This window comes from Schistosoma haematobium, chromosome ZW (genome assembly GCF_000699445.3).
Source record: "Schistosoma haematobium chromosome ZW, whole genome shotgun sequence".
Lineage (NCBI taxonomy): Eukaryota > Metazoa > Platyhelminthes > Trematoda > Strigeidida > Schistosomatidae > Schistosoma > Schistosoma haematobium.
Window position 1 is genome coordinate 71,806,069 of NC_067195.1, and position 22,229 is coordinate 71,828,297.

A 22,229-nucleotide genomic window follows, 5' to 3' on the forward strand; every position below is an offset into this window, starting at 1 on the left:
GATCGCCAGTTAGATATTAGCATTTCAGAAATTGACATCTGAATAATATTCTTTTTTTTCAATGCACATTACCAGCCATCATGATGTCCCCGATTGAGGATTTTTGTAACTAGTACAAACGCACCTGAATGGGATATGTAATTAATTGACAGAATGATCTGTTAAAACAAACAAGGAAACCGATAACTTGTTAGAATATCTAGATGGCAGGATCAGGTAGCCCAAATATTCAAGTACGCCACCCGGGTGTTAAAATTTGTTATTTTCTAAACTTATCAATCTCAAATACAATTTGTATTCTCATGATTATATCTTCTCACCAACAGATGTGGCCTTCAGGACGTTACCCCTTTCCCAGGATGTGATGATAGAGTTATTGTGAGTTACTTCTTAGTATATTTTACAGTAATGGAATACTTCATCACTTCCCCCTGTTATGGAATAAACTGTTGATCCAAATCAGATGCGAATGTGTGTACTTTTTTATTTATGTCTGCAGTTTAGTTATAATGATTAGTTGACGACTCTAAGTGATATAACTTTAAATCGGTAGCAGTGGAATAAACACACTCATTCTTTTTCTTTCTCAAATATATGAATATAATGTTATAGCATAGTTTTCATTCAATGATTCCGTCTGCCTTTTATTACTTTTAACCCTTGTTTTTCCACTTATGTTGTTGATATTTGTCCCAGTCATTGACTTCACATGTTGTCAAGTTTCTATCTCTCGATGATGATGATGATAATGTTAACTGTAGCGCCTTAAACTGATAAACATTTGAATCACATTCCATATTATTTATGCTTATCTACTTACCTTAGTGTTTATTGGTCAAATTATAACTGACCTATGAGAAATTCCTAAGACGCTTTAAAAATTCATTTATAAAAACTTGAAAAAAAAATTATGTTGATTTTGTGATATAATTGCGCTGTTATTAAGGTAAGTATTATGTTTATTCACATAGGGTATATATTTTATATAAACAGATGAAATATTTGATCTAAATGATTTCTATTTCAACAATATACTTCGATAGAACAATGAGAAGATGGAGTTGACTTGAAAAATGTGATGTATTTGCTCTATATATTTCGAACAATCTGGTCACACATATACTTGTCAGGGCACTTTATATGAAAATTAATAAAACCTATTATACTGCTCAGTTGGTTATGATTGAAAAGTCTAAGCCTATGATTTCAAATAGACTTAGGCAATGTACAAATGATTACGTCACATCCCATTGTATTTACCAATTTACATGTTTGTGGACACACATACATAGGGAGAAGTAAACGAACAATGCAATCAAGGGTTATAGAACATGTGCCTAGATGGCTTCAAAGCCAATTAGTATCAAATGTTTCGATCAACGTGGGAGGTAGAAAACCATGTTCATCGGTAGCGAAACATATAATAGAAATGGGGTACAAAATTGATGTTAATACAGCTTTTAAAACGTTGTATAGAAATTGTCAAGGAGGAATTCTCAAGTTTATTAAAGACTTGGCTATTCATAAATTTAAACCCCCTTATGTGTACAAAAACAATTTGTCGTAACCTTGAATTTAAATAAGAAAGAAAGATTAGTTCAGCGAAGAGTTCTCTTTTCAGCGAATTCATTTTCAAAGCTGTACAATCGCAAATATATATATACTTATTTTTACAGGGTGATAATAATACTGATAATAAACTTCTGTTATACTGGAAAATTCTTCGAAGAAACCATATTTATCCAAACTCGAAATCTCTTAAACGCCATGCACAAAATGTTATTGACTCTATTCGTCCTTGCATTTCGTTATTGAAACTCAACATTTCACAAAGATCTGTATTATATGAATTTAACCTCACTGTCACCATGTATAACAGAAGTTTATTATCAGTATTATTATCACCCTGTAAAAATAAGCATATATATTTGCGATTGTACAGCTTTGAAAATGAATTCGCCGAAAAGAGAACTCTTCGCTGAACTAATCTTTCTTTCTTATTTAATGTCATAATGGGTGTATTCCGTTTATTAAAAAATTCCAAGGACCTTGAATTTACCCTGGTAATCCTTAAGTCATGGTATGGTATGGTATGGTATAAGATAACGCGACAATTTCTTATTCTTTCAATACGATGTAAAATTGTTTCTCTCCCTTTCGTTACTTTTTACTTGAACTTTCATTTAATTGACCTTTATTAATTTCCATATAAAATGCCTTGACAAATATATGTGTGACCAGATTGTTCGGAATGTATAGCGTAAATACATCACATTTTTCAAATCAACTCCGTTTTCTCATTGCTCTATCGAAATTTGTAAAATGGACTAATTGCTTTAAATTCAATAATATATGTTTAAGATCAGCAAAAATATGGGTTTTTTTTACAACTGTGACTTCGATTTTCCAATTTAAAGTCCATTAGTAACTGTGGTTGTTAGACTAATTGGAAATATATTTTAATGGCTAAATATGTATTTACTCTTATTGGTTGACATTTAAAGGATTCTCATAAAATACTATGTATGATTGCTACGTTGTTAGAGCGGAAACATTATCGATACACATATTTGTCGGCCTCCTTGAATATCTGAGCTACCTGTTTCTGTCATCAAGTTATTTCAACAGGTTATATGTCTTCGTTTGTTTTAATACATCATTATGTCTATTAATCGCATAACCTATTCACGCGCGTATCTGAAAAATGTACAGTCTTCCGTTGTACAAGTTACAAAAAAGTACAGTTAAAGACATCGTGGTGACATGCAATATGCACCGAAAAGAATGAGCATTATTCAGATATCGATTCCTGAACTGTTAATATTTGACAGGCGAGCACTTAATATCGATCATCAGGATTGATCAAGAAGAAAAGGAAACTTGTTGAAATACTTTGTGTTGAGAATTCCATATTATACCAAAAATATAATATTAAATAAAGCCATTAATAATAATATATTTAGTGCCTAATTCGACAATAGGTTTTTGTATATTACACTGAACCATCTCTTTTTGATAACGAAAAAGAGTTGTGACTCCATTGATTCTCAAATTATTCCTAATGAGTTTACTGAAGATCTAGAAATTAACTTCAGAATACAAGCGAACTGATGTTTAACTTAGTGTACTAGAAATACGATAATGAATGTACAACGTGATAAGTAATCAGAAATAAGTAGCAGTATTTATGACCTTTAGTCTAATATTTTGATTCTTGTTCTGAGTAGATACCATTTTAATTAAAGTAAATTATCAATTATGAAGAATCTATTCCATTCTATTATAACATTTCTCAAGAATAAATACAAGATGAACTTCATATTTTTTTATATTCACCTTTAATTGTATAGGACCAAATACAATGAGTAGTATAGATGTCTTTATTCATACTGTAGCATGTCATAATTTATCCTTCAATATTATGCATGCTCTTTGTGATTGATGAATGAATACTGAAAATCTAAACGAAACTTATTCGATATCGTATATGAAATTAATTCAGCTTTTCCCCAACAGTGTCCGAATAGTATTCTGTGGTTCTTCATGTTGATAACTATGGTATAAATTAAAACATTTCCAATGTTTTTTTAAATTTATTTAAAGCATGTTTGTCATTCATTCAACTGTTTGTTTACAATTTACTTTGAAAACACAAATTCTATTCATAAGGATTGATGCCTAATAAAAATAATGAATAAATATAAATGTATTATCGGTCATTGTAACCAGTTCAAAATACACAACATTTTACATTAGTATACTTACTAATCTGTACTTATTCATTGAATACATTACAAGCCTAATTCGTCTATCATTTACTTAACACTGAATTGTAATCATTGTTTTGTATGTATGTATGTGTGTGTGTGTTTTATTGCTGAAACCTTAAACTTTAAGTAGTAAAGTACAACCATATTTTGTTTGTTTCGGGTTCTGTAGCCGTGTATTATTTTCAAATTCTATACGTTAAATATGCTCTAATAAATGAATAGAACATCAATCATCTAGTTGGATATTTATAATGACCAAGGTTTCAAACAGTATGATGTTGTTTAGTCATTTATGTATTTTCCATTATTTTAATATAAATATTATAATCTAAAGTAGTGAATGAATAGGAACCATTCTTAATGTATAAATACGTTACAACACATTGTTTATAACAGTTGACTTCTCAAATCTAATATAAATGAACTTGAATCGTAAAGATTAAATATATATATGTAAAAAAGTCGTCACAACTTTACCTAACTCTACAAATTCAATGTCCATTAATGAATCTACTAGCAAATTTGTGATTTATCAAGTTAATCATGTCTTAAAACTGAGAGAAATATGACTAATTGCATTGAATGAAGATTGTACCATGTCTTTAGAAACATGGGATATTGGATAATTAGTTAGTGAATTTTTAGGTTCATTACTATATTTCACAAGTTGAAATCATGAGCCAATTGAAGCTTCAATTTCTAAAAATCTCCACAAAACCCATTCTGATAATCATTACTATATGTTGCCATTTGTGTACACTACTGTGAACTCGTGCATTACAATAAACAGATACTCTGTACACAATATAATTCTCATTAATTTTGAAACAGATCCCTTTTTTAAAGAGAAAGAATGTATTTGTAAAATCTCAGCGAAACAATTTGAAGTAAATTCAACGTTTCGCCTGGCAATCTGGTCCAAGCTTTTTCATTTAAAAAAAAAGATTAAATTTAATTAACAATAGAAGTAATAATAATGGAAAATGGTCAACTTTTAGTGATAAAAAAAATTAAATAAAATGGCACCAAAACCAGGTAAACAAATATTTCAATGTTAAATGTTGACTTAAACTTGAAAGTGAATTTAAAAGTTACTTTATACTCAAAATATAGACCCAGTTAGCCTGAACATGACAAACAAATAAAGCAAAGAATATGTATACATAGAAGAAAGGGGGATTATAAGATAAGAATATTTCATATATATTACTCTTAAATACTATAAATTCAGTGATACTAATGTACAAACATGACCTATTTTCTGCACGATAAGTACAGAGTTCGATATATTAAACTAGTACTATTACTACTCCTTTGTACATGTTTACGTCTTTTTCTGTATTATAAGTCAATAAAACTGATTTTAAATAAGCTTCACTGTAATAAATCATCGAATCATTTCTTCGAAAATTAGTACAGATATCTTTTAGTAACTATTCCAAAACCTTTTAACCGGTTTTTTTAAAGTATATCTAATTAAGCACTTAGGTGAGATTATCTTAATCAAATCCCTTCTAATATACAGTAGTGAATCATGAAAAATAAAAAAGCTATTCCAAAAAGCTTTATTACTAAATAATCATTTACTTGCTTTGAAATATAACAGAGAGAGTAATTAGATAAATAATGTCAAAACAATAAGACTTAATCTCTCAATCATCGATCTAATAGTCACTAATAGGATGTAAATTTGGAACCTAATTGAAATAGGTTCTCCAGTCCAGCATAAACATTATCAAGCTGATAGATTCAAGTTAAATTATACGTATCTAATCACAGATTGTTTTTAACTTCTCTCATCGTATATATATATATACCAGTCAACCACATGACCTGAGTATATGAATAAACAAATGTTTTCCTGTATTCGCTTTATTTATTTATAATCATTTCACGATATCAATTTAATAATACATATGACAATAACAAAATATTACTAATCACAAAACAATATAAGTAGCTTTATTAGTAATTAATCAACATATGTGAATTATCTATCAAAATGTTTGATAATGAAATTATAAATAACAAAAAGAATTTATATTGATATTTTACTGAAATATCAAGAAGTTTTATGTAGTAATAGTCCTTTTTTTGCTTAGAACATCGACGTTTTATAGAATTCCTTGAACTATTAGATTATTTAATAGTTGAATTCACCACCATGGAAAACCTGGAAGCACTGAATGGCCATTTCGTTCTAGTATGCGGAACCGATAGGTCCTGGGTTCGAATCCCACGGATGGAATCGCGGATCAACACTGCTGAGGAGTCTGATGCTAGGACGAAACGGCCGTCCAAACAAATAAGTTTAGAGGATAAATTAACACTTTTACTCTTTTATATACACAAAACTCTTTGATATTTTCAATTATGTTTCAAAAGATATAGTTCACTTTCTACGTAGTTCATATATCACTTTGATTAGACCAAACCCATATACTTACTGACAAAAATATAACATAGTCAACTGTTTCAATCTCCGACTTCAATTGAACAAGACATACTTTACATATACTATGATGAGATTATACTACTGCTTACAGTACGATAAAGTCTAAAACAAATATTAAATATCAGTATAGGGTTGTGGAGATTTTTAAGTTTTTGATTGAGATCATGAACCGATTGATGTTAGACCACCATTGAAAACCTGAAAGCACTGTGCGGCCGTTCCTTCCTATTGTGGGACTCCTCAGCAATGCTTCCACGTGGTCTAACATCAATCGGTTCATGATCTCAATAGAAAATATTAAATGTTTAAGAATAGATCTCACATTTAAATGAAAGTATAATTTAAATGGTTATTCAGAAAGAAAGCTAAAATCCTCTTTTTCAAATTTTTATAAACATTCAAATATATATATAATTAGGTTGGAGCCTCAGTGGATTTATAGTTACTTATTTAGAAATAGTTTCTATTATCAACTAACATCTATTTTATTTTAAGATTCGTTGAGTTTCTGGTTTCACTGCTCTAATATACTATCGAACTCAGAAATTTTAGCTTTCCTGATCATGATCAGTAAACAGATCTCTCTTTGTAAATTCTGTTCTAAAATGGTGTGTAAACTCAGTCATTGACAACAATTTAATAATTTTCTGTAATATATTTTTGTGATATACCAAAACACTAATTTTATTAAAGAATGAAGTCAAAATAGTTAATGAACTCAAAAACCATTTCTTTTCGTGACTTTTGTTTACTCATACATTTCCCTATCACCTTAAATAGAGATGATTAAATTTCATAAGGTCATAGATATAAAACTTAATTATAATAATTACTGTATGAGAATGATCTGTCATATCTCTGAATATCTTTATTCATAACAATATTAATTTTGTTATTATTATTATTATTATTATTATTATTATTATTATTATTATTATTATTATTATTATTATTATTATTATTATTATTATTCTAATTAACATTGGTACTCACGTTTAGTACGTGAGTTAGCATATGAATTAAACCATACAATTCAAAAGTTCAAATACTGTATAAGTGATACTCATGATAAATAGGGAAGTTGTTTAAACAATATAATGAAATGCAACCCATAATCACTTATATGTGTATGTAAAATAGGTAATTTGTCGAAAAGATTATAGTAAAAATGATCATAAGTGATGCTAAGCAAAAATTGGACAAACTTGTTAAGTTTTCTGTAGAATGATTTTACCTTTATGTTGTGATTTCTAATTTAGATTCTATTTAGTATTATTTAATGACCGAAGAGTTTTAATGTTTGACTATGTATCTTGATTTCTGAATCATTGTACATTATCAAAGGTATGAATCTACGATTCCAGTTATGAAACATTCAATAAAACTCACTATAATATCGAGCCATTGTAAATTGATGAAACTAAAGCAATACATAATATAATTTTAATTCATATCAGTAGGGTTTTTGTGGATATTACAGTAATTTCAATGGTTGAAATTGAGTCAGTTGAAACTAGACCACCGTGAAAAACCTGGAAGCACTGGATGGCTTCAAGAGGTATTTCCTGGAGTTCTAGTGAGTAACTGCGACCAGTGGAGTTCAACCAGGTGTGTTGTGAGATAATAACTCACTGAAGGCAATGATAAATGTGTCGCTCAATTTCGTGGATTGGTTGAAGTTAGACATTAACACCGTTGAATGCCAACTCAGCGCTCGCGCGCGAGACTGATAGGTCCTGTGTTCGAATCTCGCAAGGGGCGAGATCGTGGATGCGCACTGCTGAGGAGTCCAACAATAGAATGAAACGGCCGTCCAGTGCTCTCAGGTTTCCAATGGTAGTCTAGCTTCAATTGACTCATGATCTCAACTATTGATAATTTTAATCTCTGTTTTTATGAACTAATTAGTTTATTAGACATTGCAGTTCAACTTTGTAATCCTATTGTATAACTTAAGATTAACAGATTTCAACCAGTAATAATGAGTAGACAGTAGAAGTGACTGTCGTTTGATAATTAGATTTTGTAATTTCATCGTTTCAGTACTCAAAATTTATTTAAATTTCGAAATAAATTAAAGCTCACATTTTTATGTCACTTAACACTTCAAATGACGTACATAAAGTTGTTTTTTAACTCAGTGAATATGTATATAAATTCCATGAAAGACTTTAAAACTAAAATCATGAGTTATGAACTAGATCAATTGGTAACCATGAGTAAAAAATAGTAAGTTATGAGCACTATTTTTCTTATTAAATAATTTAAGTTTAACATAAAATGAAATATAAAATTATTTTCAACAGGGAAGTATGAGCAGTAGATAGGGGCGGCCAAACCAAAACGTGACATCAGTCCTTGAAGTCAATAACTTCTGGTCTGAGCCATGTTGGTAGATGCAGACTACTTGGTTAAGGTCCGCGTGACTATTGTAACCAATGGTTGGAGACTCTGGGTGACATGGCTCAGGATCGATCATAATGGCGTCGGTGTATACACTCTCTGTCTTCCCTTAAACTATGAGGTTAAAATCGCTCCATATCTTTCTTTTTTCCTGTACTATGTCCTTATATGCAAACTTTCCTTTATATATTACCACCTCTGAATTAACTACTTTTATGAATCCGGTGTCCATCTTGTTGTGTTAATGAGGTATGGCAACTTGGACCGATGCATATATGTGCCTGGTCCTACGTTGTAGCTGACAGACTGACTGAGTATGAACGTTTGATGAAATTTTGGACAGTATCTTGTTTTATAACACTGCAAAAAGATGTACTATCGAATTCATAGTCTGTATACTCACATATTATAAATTGTATGTATAAGATTATTTCTATATATTATAGAGATGATTTATGAAAATTAATTAACTTTTGAAAATAGTTGTTCTCTCTACATGAGATCATCTCAGGAATCGTTGAAAGTAGTAGAAAATTCAATGGTTATGACCAAGAATGAAAATCCTAAACAATCGAGTCAATATGTGTGTTATAACGCTCGATTTTACTTCATCTACACGTATGGGACGTAAATTTACCTTAAACAAATATCTACACTAGATTCCCTCCCAGTGTCCATTCTACAGGACTTCAACACAGCTCAGATCAAGAACACGTGATTAGCCTGACTAGAACGTAAATATATTTCCACACCACAACCCGACACAATCCAACAACAATAAACAATCAATAATAATTATTATAAGGATAGGGGAATATATAACTCGTCTAAGACCTGTCAGACTATCTACAGATCTGACTAAGCAAACAACCAATCATTATCACTATCGCCCACACATCAACGTATAAGTCTTTTTCATCTTCAGTAGACGGAAAATATAGCGTAATCATCACTTCATTGCAGTCTATCAGGTAGTCTCATTTATGGGAAGATATATATATATATATCAGTATTGTGACAGTTATGAACATTGATATTTAATAATAATCACTTTGAATCCATCAATAATTGAACTGGGAAATAAGAGCTACTGGATTTTGGATCATTAGTTTCAAAGTTCTATATTTTCTGAGAAACATAAAATTCATTAGTCTGATTTTATTTGAAATCACAAATGAATCGTTTTAGAAGAGTTCAACATTGAATGAAAATAACCGTTTAGTGCTCGCCAATTTTTCAGTGGTTCTTCAATTAATTTTGGTCTACCATGAAAATTACTTTCCAGTGGGTTAATTTTAATTGTGTACTTTTTATGAAAGGAATTCCGAGATTTGTTATATTAGTATGCAGTTAATTGTGATCATGAACCAATCAATATTAGACAACCATTGAAAATATGGTATCATTGGATGACCGTTTCGTCCTAGTATGGGACTTCTCAGTAGTACATATCCAAGATCCCAAACGCGGAACTCCAACCCAAGGCCTTCGGTCTTGCGCACAAACGCTTAACCTTTAGAGCACATTTGGTTAGGTAAGAATAATGTTTGATAAAGAAACAAAAAGAAACTAAAATGCAACATTTCAAATTAGTCTGAAATTGATGAAAATCTCTAACAAATCAACAGGCAAAGACTATTTCTAAATCAATAATTCCTGAAATTTCTATGTCTTTTTTAAAATGATTTTGCATGTTCTGAACTAATCATAACATTCGATCACGACAGAAACAATTTGCTCTTACCTACTCATAAGTAAACACTGAGATTTTAGGTAGAATGAAAGAGAGGAGGAAAAGTCATGCCGACTACAAGATATAAAATCACACAGAATTTAAACAGTTTGATTTTATTCTGTACAAACTTTGGTTGATACTTTTATTCAGTAGAGATTACATATACATACTTGAGACATACAGATATTGACTCGTAACTCATATAGTATCGACTGTTATTTTCCTTTGTATGAATAGGGTACTAGAACAATAAACATATGTATCTATTATAAACTGTCTACTTCTATTCGACTAATTTATATATTTTGACTTTCATCATCTATTAGTATAGATCAATTGATCTGCTAATGTTATACTATATTATACTTGACTGTTAGTGTGAACAGTTTGTGAAAATTGATGGAACTTATAATTTACCTAACGGACTTAGACAAACAGGAAGTTCTGGACAGCTACTTACTCCTAGTATGAGACTCTTCATAAATGCACGTCTACTATCCCACCTGAGATCGAACTTAAGACCTTCATGTTTCACGGCAAGCGCCTACACTTAGACTAATAAACCAGTTCTTACTGCATAAGATTCCTATAACCTTAAACGTCTTGACTGCCTCATCTAAACAATGAATAAATTGTACGATTCATACACATATTTGATTTTCAGTTATGCTTTTTTAATGACTTCATATCACAGTAAAAACTAACATGAATATCAGGAAATCAATTTATCTAAAAACAAATCGATTCAATGCATGAATTAAACAAATTTGTTTGAAATTATCAGATAGGAAATTAAGTCAGCTCGTTACTATGGCGTTAGAATTGTAACATTTTAAAATTGAAATCAGTATTAAGAATCCGATTTGATTATGATTAATTAATTTTACACAGAATAATTTATAGTCCGTTAAAGTGATTATAATAACTGCTTTTAAAAAGTATAGAGATACTACTCTAAACCTTGCCTTATTTATATTTGTTTTCGGTAGACAAGTAACATAACTAATCTGCACATGACAAATGTCATGTGCAAACACCGGTACTTAATTGCTGAATTATATTAAATATTATTTCTTGATGCTAATTGTACATGGAATAGATTACTGTATTAATAAATTATAAAACTAAATGATACAGTAACTAGATGAATGCTGAAGTTGAAAGTAGCATTTGATTTGTCAATATTTTTTTGATCTTCAGTTCAATGTCTGAGAAATACAGAATGCTGACAGGTTTCAAAGTAGAATAGAACAGCTATCGTGCGAGTTCTGATTTTTAATTATTCATTAGCTAAATCATATTCTGAGTGAAAACTATTGAACTAATCTCTACAAATTAGCAAAATCTATTTTGGTAATTTTGTTTGACAATAACACATAGTATTCCGATAGTTTTCTATGTAGAGAAAAAAGGAATAAACAAAACCCCCTTCTGATAATAATAATAATAATCTTCTGCTCACTAATGACTGACTTCAAGAGGCATTTCCTGGAGTTCTAGTGAGAAACTGTGACCAATGGAGTTGAATTGGGTCTGTCGTGAGATAGTAACTCACTAAAGACAATGGTGGACGGTGGCTCGATTTCGTGGATTAGTTGAAGTTAGACATTAACACCGGTGGGTGCCGACTCAGTGATTTAGAGGTTGGGCGTTTGCACGCGATACCGAAGGTCCTAGGTTCGAATCCCGCGGTTGGGATCGTAGATGAGTACTGCTGAGGAGACCCATACTAGGACGAAACGGCCGTCCAGTGCTTTCAGGTTTTCCATGGTGGTCTAGCTTTAATTCAGCTATTAAATTACCGAAATCTCCACAAAACCCTCTTCTGAGGATCAGCAAATCTTTCCATATTTTCATGAAATTACATGAGTTTAAACTTTAATTTTTTGTATGGATAGTCATTTTAGAAGGAATATAAACATTTTATTCACTTAAAATTTCAAAATTAACAAAGCTAAAAAAATAAGGTGCATTATTTATTTTCTTAAAGAAATCTTTTTACAAAGATGTTTAGCGGTAATATTCTTCACACGAAGTCAGTTAGAGAACCAATGAGGACGTAGAATCAGTCAATTCACCTCTACAACCATACACGAGATTGAGTCTGAGATCCTTAGGTCTTTTTATCAACACGGTATTATTTCATCTTTGACTCAAATAATCTAGTTGATATCAGTTTACAAACAAATTTACACTTAAATTATACATAAATCTCCATAATTATTTAAACGATGCAAATAAATGAGTAATGTAAGTTTTGAGATTTAGTGTTTTGAATAATATCATAGATTGCTTGTTCAATCAATGATTCTCATCATTTTCATAATTCAATCAAATCAAACCTAGAAACTTTATTAGTTAGCCGTAAAAGTACAGAATCGGTCATTTGAATATTTTATAAGATCAGTACCATGTATGTTAACCAGTGTTGCTTTAATTTTGTATCACAATTCAATTGTATACAATTCAATTTTTTTAACCATGTTTATCTCACTTAGTAATTATGTTGGGAATTAATCTAGAATAACTTTGATATCAACTAAAAGTTTATTTCTAAGATGTAAAAATGCAATTTCGAAATAACAGATTTTTAATTATCATACTTATATTGTCTTGATTTTAATATTGTACAACAATTGGTAACAAAACAAAGTAAACGGTACCGAAGTTATAATGTACATTCTTTTTAATAACCCAACACTTACAAATATCAATGTTCTATACAGATAAATAAATGGACGCCTATTGAAAATAATACTAATAAAAAAGACTAGTGAAACAAAATAACTTAACAAGTTTACTTTCCTCATTGAAAATCAAAGTTTACAGGTTATTTAGCTCGATTTTGCAATTAATAACACTCGTTAACTTCTTTCATGACGAGTATGTTTATAAGTTTTGAAGTAATTTTCATAGTTTTCATCGAATAAACTATTTCTGAAGTTTAATTTAAACATGAATTACCTTAAAGATTAAACTAGTAGTGTTTAGCATTATATTTCAATATAAAACTCCTGGTCTATTGAAGTTGACAGTTACTTACTTACACCTTTTATCTTTCATGGAATAGTATAGGCCACCAACCAGCATTCTTCAAGTTGAAATTTATCTCTTGAAATATTAAATTCTGTACATAAATTGATAAACTAGTAATCTTAATAATCCTACGAAGTATCTAAGGTTAGTATCAGAAGGGGTCTTGTGGAGATTGTAGTAATTGCAGTAATGGATGCGCACTGCTGAGGAGTCGCACAATAGGACGAGACGGCCGTCCAATGCTTCCAGGTTTTCCATGGTGGTCTAACTTCAATTGACTCATGATATCTAGGGTTAGTTGAATATTTCGAAGTTTCATTTCAACGATAATGCTAAAAATTTAGAAGAATAAAGTTCGTTAATATTCTAAATATCATACAAACATGAATGTCAGCAAGTAACAAAAGTATGCCTGAAACTGTTTTTATTCTCTGTAAAATTCATTAATGTATGCTCAGGATTAATGAAACCACTCTTCGAATATTAAAATTCCATTATGATGATGGCTTACCAATGTGTTGTCCAAGTGGAGTATAAAACCATAATATGGTCACATCATCTCTTGATTTCAATGATTGGAAATGCTCATATTTAACTGCATTTCATTCATTTCGTTTAGATAATTGATTTTTATATTAAAGGTTTAACAATAATAGCTAATACAGACTGATTCGTTACAATTCTTAATTTTGACAATAGGGAAATACAAGCCATTGCAAATAAACCCCACTTCCATTACAATATCATCATACTGTATCTGTTAATTGTTAATAAACCTTATTCATGTCTATATATATCATGGATTAGAAAATAGATCAACATTACAGAGTTCCTTGGTAAAATAGAAAAACCATACTATAATTCCTAATTTGCAAAATGTTCAATAATTGTCTCGGACTTCATTGTTCTTGCATTTCTATACTAATTACTTTCTATTCCCATTCTTCCTTTCTTAATCTTTCCAATCTTCTGCTGCTAGACATTACATTCCTGACTCGCATTATATACTACTTATGTCAATATAAGTAACACGCATCACAATACTACCAAAACAAAATTACTTATTAATAAATTTCTGATAACTTACTTTCCATTTTCATTGATACTTGATCTTAATTGTATTCCGTTTTCATTCCTTTCACTAATCTATACAATAAGAAAAATTATCTTTCCGTATGACATTTTCATCGATTTAAACCAATAAATGTTCACTCTGATTTTTTTTTCTAGTCAACAGTGACCTCGGCCTAAAATAACAACTACAATAGTGTTCAACATACATATTGAAGAATTACACTAACAATTATGACAATATTGTTCAAATATTTTTCGAAAAGATTAATTTATCCGTTAACAATGAAAACTTTATTGGTTCTCTTCATTTATTATACATTTTCAATTCATGGATCTATTCAACATGCAGCTTTAGGTCAACCAATGAAAGATAGTTCATTAGCTAAAGAAGTCTATTTTAGAACTGATTCAGGATATAATAAATGTTTAGCAATTTGTTTATATTGTTATCGTGATGTAAGTTAATCATAATCTTATTCCTAACGTATATAAAATCATAATAATCAGCCCTATTATTAAAAATATTTAATCTTACATAAATAGTTCTGAATAAGTAAACTAAATATCATTTATTGGATTAGTCAAGTCTGATGAATAGTCATTATCTGCATACATAGTCTATCTTCTAATAAAGATATTCAATGTGTTAATTTTTACTAGCATGAAATGTTAGATCTAGCTTGACTTATCATAAATACCCCCCATTTATAATGTATAGCAGTGGTTTAGTTGCTTACATTTTCAACTTCTGGTCAGAGTTTAAAAATAGATTAGACTGTTTAGTTTTTAAGGAGTTAAGTATTATCTATACCAGTTGTATATCAAACACTAATCACAGAAACTATTTTAACTTACATGTGATTACTGGTTTACATTTTAGCTATTGCTATATTCTAAGAAATAGATTATTTATTTCGATCCGACTATGATACTTCAATAATCACAAATTACCATCCAATCACAACACATTACTAACAATGTTAGGTAGCTGGAAACAATCACCAGAAATTCCTGAAACTAAGTTTCATGCATCTTGGCAGTAGTTAGCGAATCCCATCTGAAGAAAATTATTATTCCTAATGAGTTTCGAAGCCTCACTAACACTAGAGACGTTGCCAGTGAACTGAAAGTAGAAAGTGAAGACTCTTTTTATTAAAAATTTTTAGTATTTCTTCCTAGTCACTAAAATCATAGTAACCTTTTACCAACTAGTATGAAAGGTGAAAATACTTATCGAAAAATCTACATTGATACACGGGAATAACCAAAAAAGGTGTTCAGCAATTCTTAGTAAATTATAATCAAAAAACGTAGACTAGTCATTAAGTTATATTTATTCATGACAGAAAAGGAATTAATTGTATATGAAATATGTATGCAAAACATATTCGAGAATTTATTCATTCCGATTAACTGATTCAGCTTAGTTACAGCCAAAAACGTTTTGGAATCAATATGCTTAGCCACATAATTCAGTGTAGATTAAATAAGTGAGGTTATCTTCAGAGTTTTCAGTGGTAAATAAGAGCGTTGTACCCAGGACTTCCGGTCGCTTTTCCGTTTGTTTAGTATATAACCATCACGTATTGGGATGCATGTCCATAAGAAATTCATTTCAAGCCCCAACTTTTAGTATATTTATAAAAATATTCGTCAATATCAGAACTATGAGCGCCGAGTATAGAGAAGACATTATATGTGAAAATTATATTTAAAATAATCTCAGCGATTGAAATCTAAACAATTCCAGCGTTTCATCCAGCAAAGTCGTCTGAACCTTTTAAGGATTGTAATCGAAACCAGAATTATAATCTATTTATTTAATTTTCAATCGCTCAGGTTATTTCAAATATATTTTTCATATATAATGTTTTGTTACATTTGTTTTATATCCGGCACGTTGGGCTTCACTACACTAGGTATGTGCATAGCAGACAGTTGAGAATAACTCCAGACGCTAGAAATAAAATCTTTAGTGAAAATAATATACCGATATGCAGCACTCATTCAATAAATGAAGGGGAAAATAACTGAAACTGGTGCATACGAAATGCCTACTGAGTATTGAAAACCTTGAGGATAACCTCAGAAACTGCTTTTGGTGGTATTAACCCAAAAACTAGGAGTATGAAAGTTCTCCCGATACTGAACCAAGAGTATTTGGATATAAATTTATTGACCACCTAATATAATAATACTAATGTTAATACTATTACCCATAATCATAATAGTATTGATAATAATCCCTATGCTCCATTGGGAGTAACAGGAGTAAGTAAGTACCATTTATTGAAATGAATTCATCAGTCATCAGTTTATAGGTCTAACTTAGTATTCGTTACTCTGTTTCACAAACTCAGTCTAATTATCATTACGTACATCGTGTGTTTTTTGTGCATATTTCAGCAAAAGTCATTTTATGATTGTGCGAACGTTCAATGTCCATTGTTACAAGATGCAGATTTCCCACCGCATTTCGATGAGGACTGTGTACTACTTTCATCTTTAAGCATGAAACTGAAAGAATCCCTAATACACTAAGCAAAATTTGATGGAATTATTACAAACAAAAAGTATAGAAAATTTATTTCTCAACCGTAAATATTGTATCAAATGCTTGCCAATAATATTTAATAAATCTATGATTTTATTAGAGATGATTCTGTCTATATTATTTAAGTAGAATAATAGTGGGTAAAGAGAGTATGAATTTTTGATTGCTGTGCATTATAACAGGTTACAGAATGATGTATTCTATTTATCCACTTGATTAATTTTCATTCGGTTCAATTTATGAGTATCAAGAAGCAAGGTGAATTTCATGTTTATTTGTCTCGAAAATTATGATTTATAAACCTTTAATTTATCATAATACAACGACATTTACTAGTTACTTTCTGATAATGATTCCAAATACTAGACGAAAACAGAAATTAGTTATGGAAATAAACATTAGTCATATTCAGGTTGAACAACCGCTACACACTAACGCAATACATAACTAGAAAAACAATCCCTTCTCCAAAGCTTTTGCTTGAAAATATAAGATAAAATGTTTAATGATTAAATAAATATAGGGTCACTGAACTTAGATATTAACTCAAAAATAGTATGATAAAAGTAACAACTAGTGAAAATAGTTCATTAGATAAAATGAAATGAAAAGTGACAACTAAGAATTTAGAGCGGGACCAAAAACAATAAATCTGATTATGAAAAGCTCTACTATTATTATAAGCTGAGTCTCGAGTTCTCTACAGCAATGCTAATTCATTCACCATCTGTCGATTCCAATAGTACACTTTATGAGCGTCTATACATGCACTCAATAGCATTATACACCGGTTTCGTTGACGCTGATGTTGCTATACAATGATATCATCAATAGAAGTATGAGCAAATTCTGTCTCCAGTCTTATTATGAAAATACCTGTACGAATATCAGAACCAAACTTCAACGAACTTGGTTACTGCATAAAATGGAACCAACTTTCGTTTGTTAACATTATTCTTATGTGTGTATCCATCTACCTAAGCTATAAATGTAGTTTGTAATTAGCAGATATCTATCTTCCTAACAGGAGTGAACCACCAAGAACTGATTATCAGGTCAACTCAACCACGTGATTCTGTCGTAACTGTTTCCACCTCTCATGAAAATCTTAATGGCTAGTAGTGAGACATCCATAATTCCAAAATGTTTTTGATTTTTTTCAAATTTAATAAAAAAAGTAGGAAGTAGCAGTTATACGGGCTTTGTTTAATGGAACTAATTGGGTATTTTCATGTGAATTAAAAAAGCGTGATTCCCAACGTATGCTGTACAATAATCTACTTCAATTCATGACTAAAGACGCTCTAAAAATAAACGTGACTTTCCTACACAGCTGGCTATAGATGTTACTTGATCATCAAAGGAGATTCTGCACTAGATCCGATAGTTACTTACTTACTTACTTACTTACTTACTTACTTACTTACTTACTTACTTACACCTGTTACTCCTCGTGAAGGAGCATAGGTCGCTCACCAGCATTCTCCATCCAACCCTGTCCTGGGCAATCCTTTCCAGCTCCTTCCAGTTGTAATTCATCCTTTTCATATCTGCTTCTATTATCCGACGTAATGTGTTCTTTGGCCTTCCTCTTTTCCGCTTCCCTTCAGGATTCCAAGTTAGAGCTTGCCTCGTGATGCAGTTTGACGATTTGCGTAATGTATGTCCTATCCATTTCCATCGTCTTTTCCTAATTTCCTCTTCAGCTGGAGTTGGTTTGTTCTCTCCCACAGAAGGCTATTGCTGATGGTATCCGGCCAATGGATGTTGAGTATCTTGCGTAGACAGCTATTTATAAATACTTGTACTTTCTTGATTGTGGTTGTTGTAGTTCTCCAAGTTTCAGCTCCATACAGTAGAATTGCCTTGACGTTCGTATTGAAGATTCTCACTTTGATATTGGTTGAAAGTTGTTTTGAGTTCCATATGTTCTTCAATTGTAGGAATGCGGCCCTTGCTTTGCCAATCCTCGCCTTTACGTCTGCATCTGAACCTCCATGTCTATCGACGATGCTTCCCAGATATGTGAAGGATTCTACATCTTCCAGAGTTTCGCCATCAAGGGTGATTGGATTGCTGTTCTCCGCTTTGAATTTGAGGACCTTGGTTTTCCCTTTGTGTATGCTGAGGCCTACTGATGCAGAGACTGCTGCTACATTGGCTGTCTTTATCTGAATCTGTTCACGTGTACGTGATAGGAGGGCTAGGTCATCTGCGAAGTCCAGATCGTCTAATTGGTTCTGAGCTGTCCATTGTATTCCGTGTTTTCCTTCAGATGTCGAGGTCTTCATAATCCAGTCGACCACCAGAAGAAAGAGGAAGGGAGAGAGTAAACAGCCTTGTCTGACTCCGGTCCTTACTTGGAATGCATCTGTCAGCTGTCCTCCATGCACTACTTTGCACTGTAGTCCGTCGTATGAGTTCCGGATAATATTGACAATCTTCTCAGGAACTCCGTAGTGTCGAAGAAGTTTCCATAATGTCCTCCTATCTACACTGTCGAATGCCTTTTCATAATCAATGAAGTCGATGTATAGTGACGAGTTCCACTCAACTGATTGTTCGACGATGATCCGTAGTGTTGCAATTTGGTCTGTGCACGACCGATCCTTTCGGAATCCAGCTTGTTGATCTCGAAGTTGGGCATCTACTGCATCCTTCATCCGGTTCAGCAACACTCTGTTGAAGACTTTCCCTGGTATTGACAGTAGTGTAATGCCTCTGTAGTTTTCACATTTGCTCAGATCTCCTTTCTTTGGAATCTTGATGAGGTGTCCTTCTTTCCAGTCCATTGGCACTTGTTCCTCCTCCCAAATCTTTTTGAATAGAGGGTAAAGCATGCTTGTGGTTACTTCGACGTCTGATTTCAGTGCTTCAGCTGGTATGTTGTCGGGTCCTGCTGCTTTCCCGTTCTTGATTTGTCTGACGGCCATTCTAATTTCTTCCGTCGTTGGTGGGTTGACATCTATAGGAAGATCTGTGTGTGCTGCTTCGATGTTCGGTGGATTCATTGGAGCCGGCCTATTCAGGAGTTCCTCGAAGTATTCTACCCATCTGTTTCGCTGTTGTTGAATTTCAGTGATTGGCTTGCCTTCTTTGTCTTTGACCGGCCTCTCTGGTTTACTGTATTTCCCTGATAGTTTCTTCGTTGTATCGTAGAGCTGTTTCATATTTCCTTCTCTAGCAGCTTTTTCTGCCGTCGTTGCTAATTCTTCCACGTATTTCTTCCTGTCGGCTCTAATGCTCCTCTTCACTTGCTTGTTTGCTTCTATGTATTCAGCTTGTGCTTGGACTTTCTCTGCTCGTGTTCGGCTGTTGTTAATTGCTGTCTTCTTGTTCTTCCTTTCTTTGATCTTGTCCAGTGTTTCTATAGAGATCCATTCCTTATGATGGTGTTTCTTTAGGCCCAGAACCTCTTGACACGTTGAAGTCAATGTTTCTTTGATGCCTTTCCAGTTGTCCTCCATGGTAGTTTCTTCTTCCTTCAGTAGATCTTGAAAGGCTTGGAATCTGTTGTTGAGAGCTATCTTGAATTCATTGAGTTTGTCAGTATCTCGAAGGAAGGCTGTATTGAACCTTTGTATTGCTGTTTGTCCACTTGTCCAGTTCTTTTTTAGCTTCAGTTTTAAATTGGCTACAACTAGGTGGTGATCTGAAGCTACGTCAGCTCCTCTCCTGGTTCTCACATCTTCCATTGTCCTTCGGAATTTTTGTTGATGCAAATATGGTCTATCTGGTTCTCTGTAGTGTGGTCCGGTGAGATCCATGTAGCCTTGTGTATACGTTTGTGTGGAAATATTGTGCCTCCTATGACTAATTTGTTGAATGCACACAAATTTGCAAATCTTTCTCCATTTTCGTTCCTCTCTCCCAGTCCATGTCGTCCCATAATATCTTCATATCCAGTGTTGTCTATTCCGACCTTGGCATTTAGATCTCCCATCAGAATGGTGAGGTCCTTTCTTGAGCATTTCTCTATGATTGACTGCAGCCGCTCGTAGAATTGATCTTTAATGTCGTCGTTGCTATCATTGGTGGGTGCATAACATTGGATAATATTCATTAAGATCCCCTCCTTCTTTGTTTTGAATGATGCTTTGATGATTCTGGATCCGTGGGATTCCCATCCTACAAGTGCATTTCGTGCTACTTTGGACAGCATTAGAGCAACTCCCTGTGTGTGTGGAGCATTTTCCTCTTCGTGACCGGAGTATAGCAGCATCTCTCCCGTAGCTAGCCTTTTCTGTCCAGCTTGGGTCCAGTGGGTTTCGCTGATTCCCAGTACTGCCAAGTTGTATCTCCTCATTTCCGTTGCTATTTGGCTGGTCTTCCCGGTTTCCCACATTGTTCTAACGTTCCATGTACCTATAAAAATTTTTGCTCTGGTTGTTAGAAGGGGCATCGGCCTCGTGGCTTCCGAAGGAATTCGGCTTTCACCATGAAGCGTCATAATTCTTCTAAATGAAGACCTTCTAACTCTCAGGGCAGAGTTAAAATGGTTTGAATTATTTTTTCTGGTAAGCGTTTTTTTAGCGAGTTAGTTTTCTACGGGATGGGGACGCTAACCCCATGCCCAACCCTCCTCCTTTACCCGGGCTTGGGACCGGCAGTAACTCTAGAAGAGCTACAGGCGGAGTTAGATCCGATAGTTACTTTAGTTCTAATGTTAAAATGTACCAGCATCACAAACTGAGAGTTTTTGGTATTTAAAGTGCTCTAATATAACTAACACGATCTCTGGTTTCTTAGAAGACATTAAAAGTACTTTGAGAATAGTGTACCAATATATGGTTTGCATGACCCATGACAAAATCAATCTGCTATACACTACCTCGAAATCGAGTCACCTAGTGTATGTTTACCTTTGCGTATATAGTGGAGATCACGGAATGTACATGACCTGTACCCCACACTATGAGATAGAACTTCCGTATAGAATTATCGAAATCATTCTATGTTGATTTTAGGGCCTTTTCGAAACATTTACAAACTTCAGCTTAGGCTTTTTATAAAACGTTTTGGGAGTGGTTCGATTTTTTAATAAATGATGGCTTAAACTTCCCTATCTCGCTGAGGAAAGTCAATTAAGTAGTTGGAATTTCCGGATATCCTACTTGATTGAATATCTTAAAGTTTACAACAATATGGGAATATTTCAAATATCTTAAAGTTGTATTGACGTTAGTCTACCGCATCTACTTT

General features: G+C 32.4%; 1 protein-coding gene across 1 annotated transcript; it reads left to right on the top strand.

Annotated features, from left to right (window-relative positions):
- Nucleotides 1–521: 521 nt before the first annotated feature.
- MS3_00004318 (uncharacterized protein) lies at nucleotides 522–18,415 on the top strand. The gene is made up of 3 exons (XM_051212223.1): nucleotides 522–946; nucleotides 14,630–14,929; nucleotides 16,880–18,415. The coding sequence occupies exons 2-3, from the start codon at nucleotides 14,705–14,707 to the stop codon at nucleotides 17,012–17,014; spliced, it is 360 nt and encodes a 119-aa protein (XP_051072380.1). The 5' UTR covers nucleotides 522–946; nucleotides 14,630–14,704; the 3' UTR covers nucleotides 17,015–18,415.
- Nucleotides 18,416–22,229: the final 3,814 nt, after the last annotated feature.

What these genes read in the sequence shown, in the direction of transcription:
- MS3_00004318 (XM_051212223.1), top strand. Translation starts at nt 14,705, where the DNA reads ATGACAATATTGTTCAAATATTTTTCGAAAAGATTAATTTATCCGTTA. An exon ending in GTTTATATTGTTATCGTGAT is followed by an intron (nt 14,930 to 16,879) that starts GTAAGTTAATCA and finishes TGCATATTTCAG; the next exon opens with CAAAAGTCATTTTATGATTG.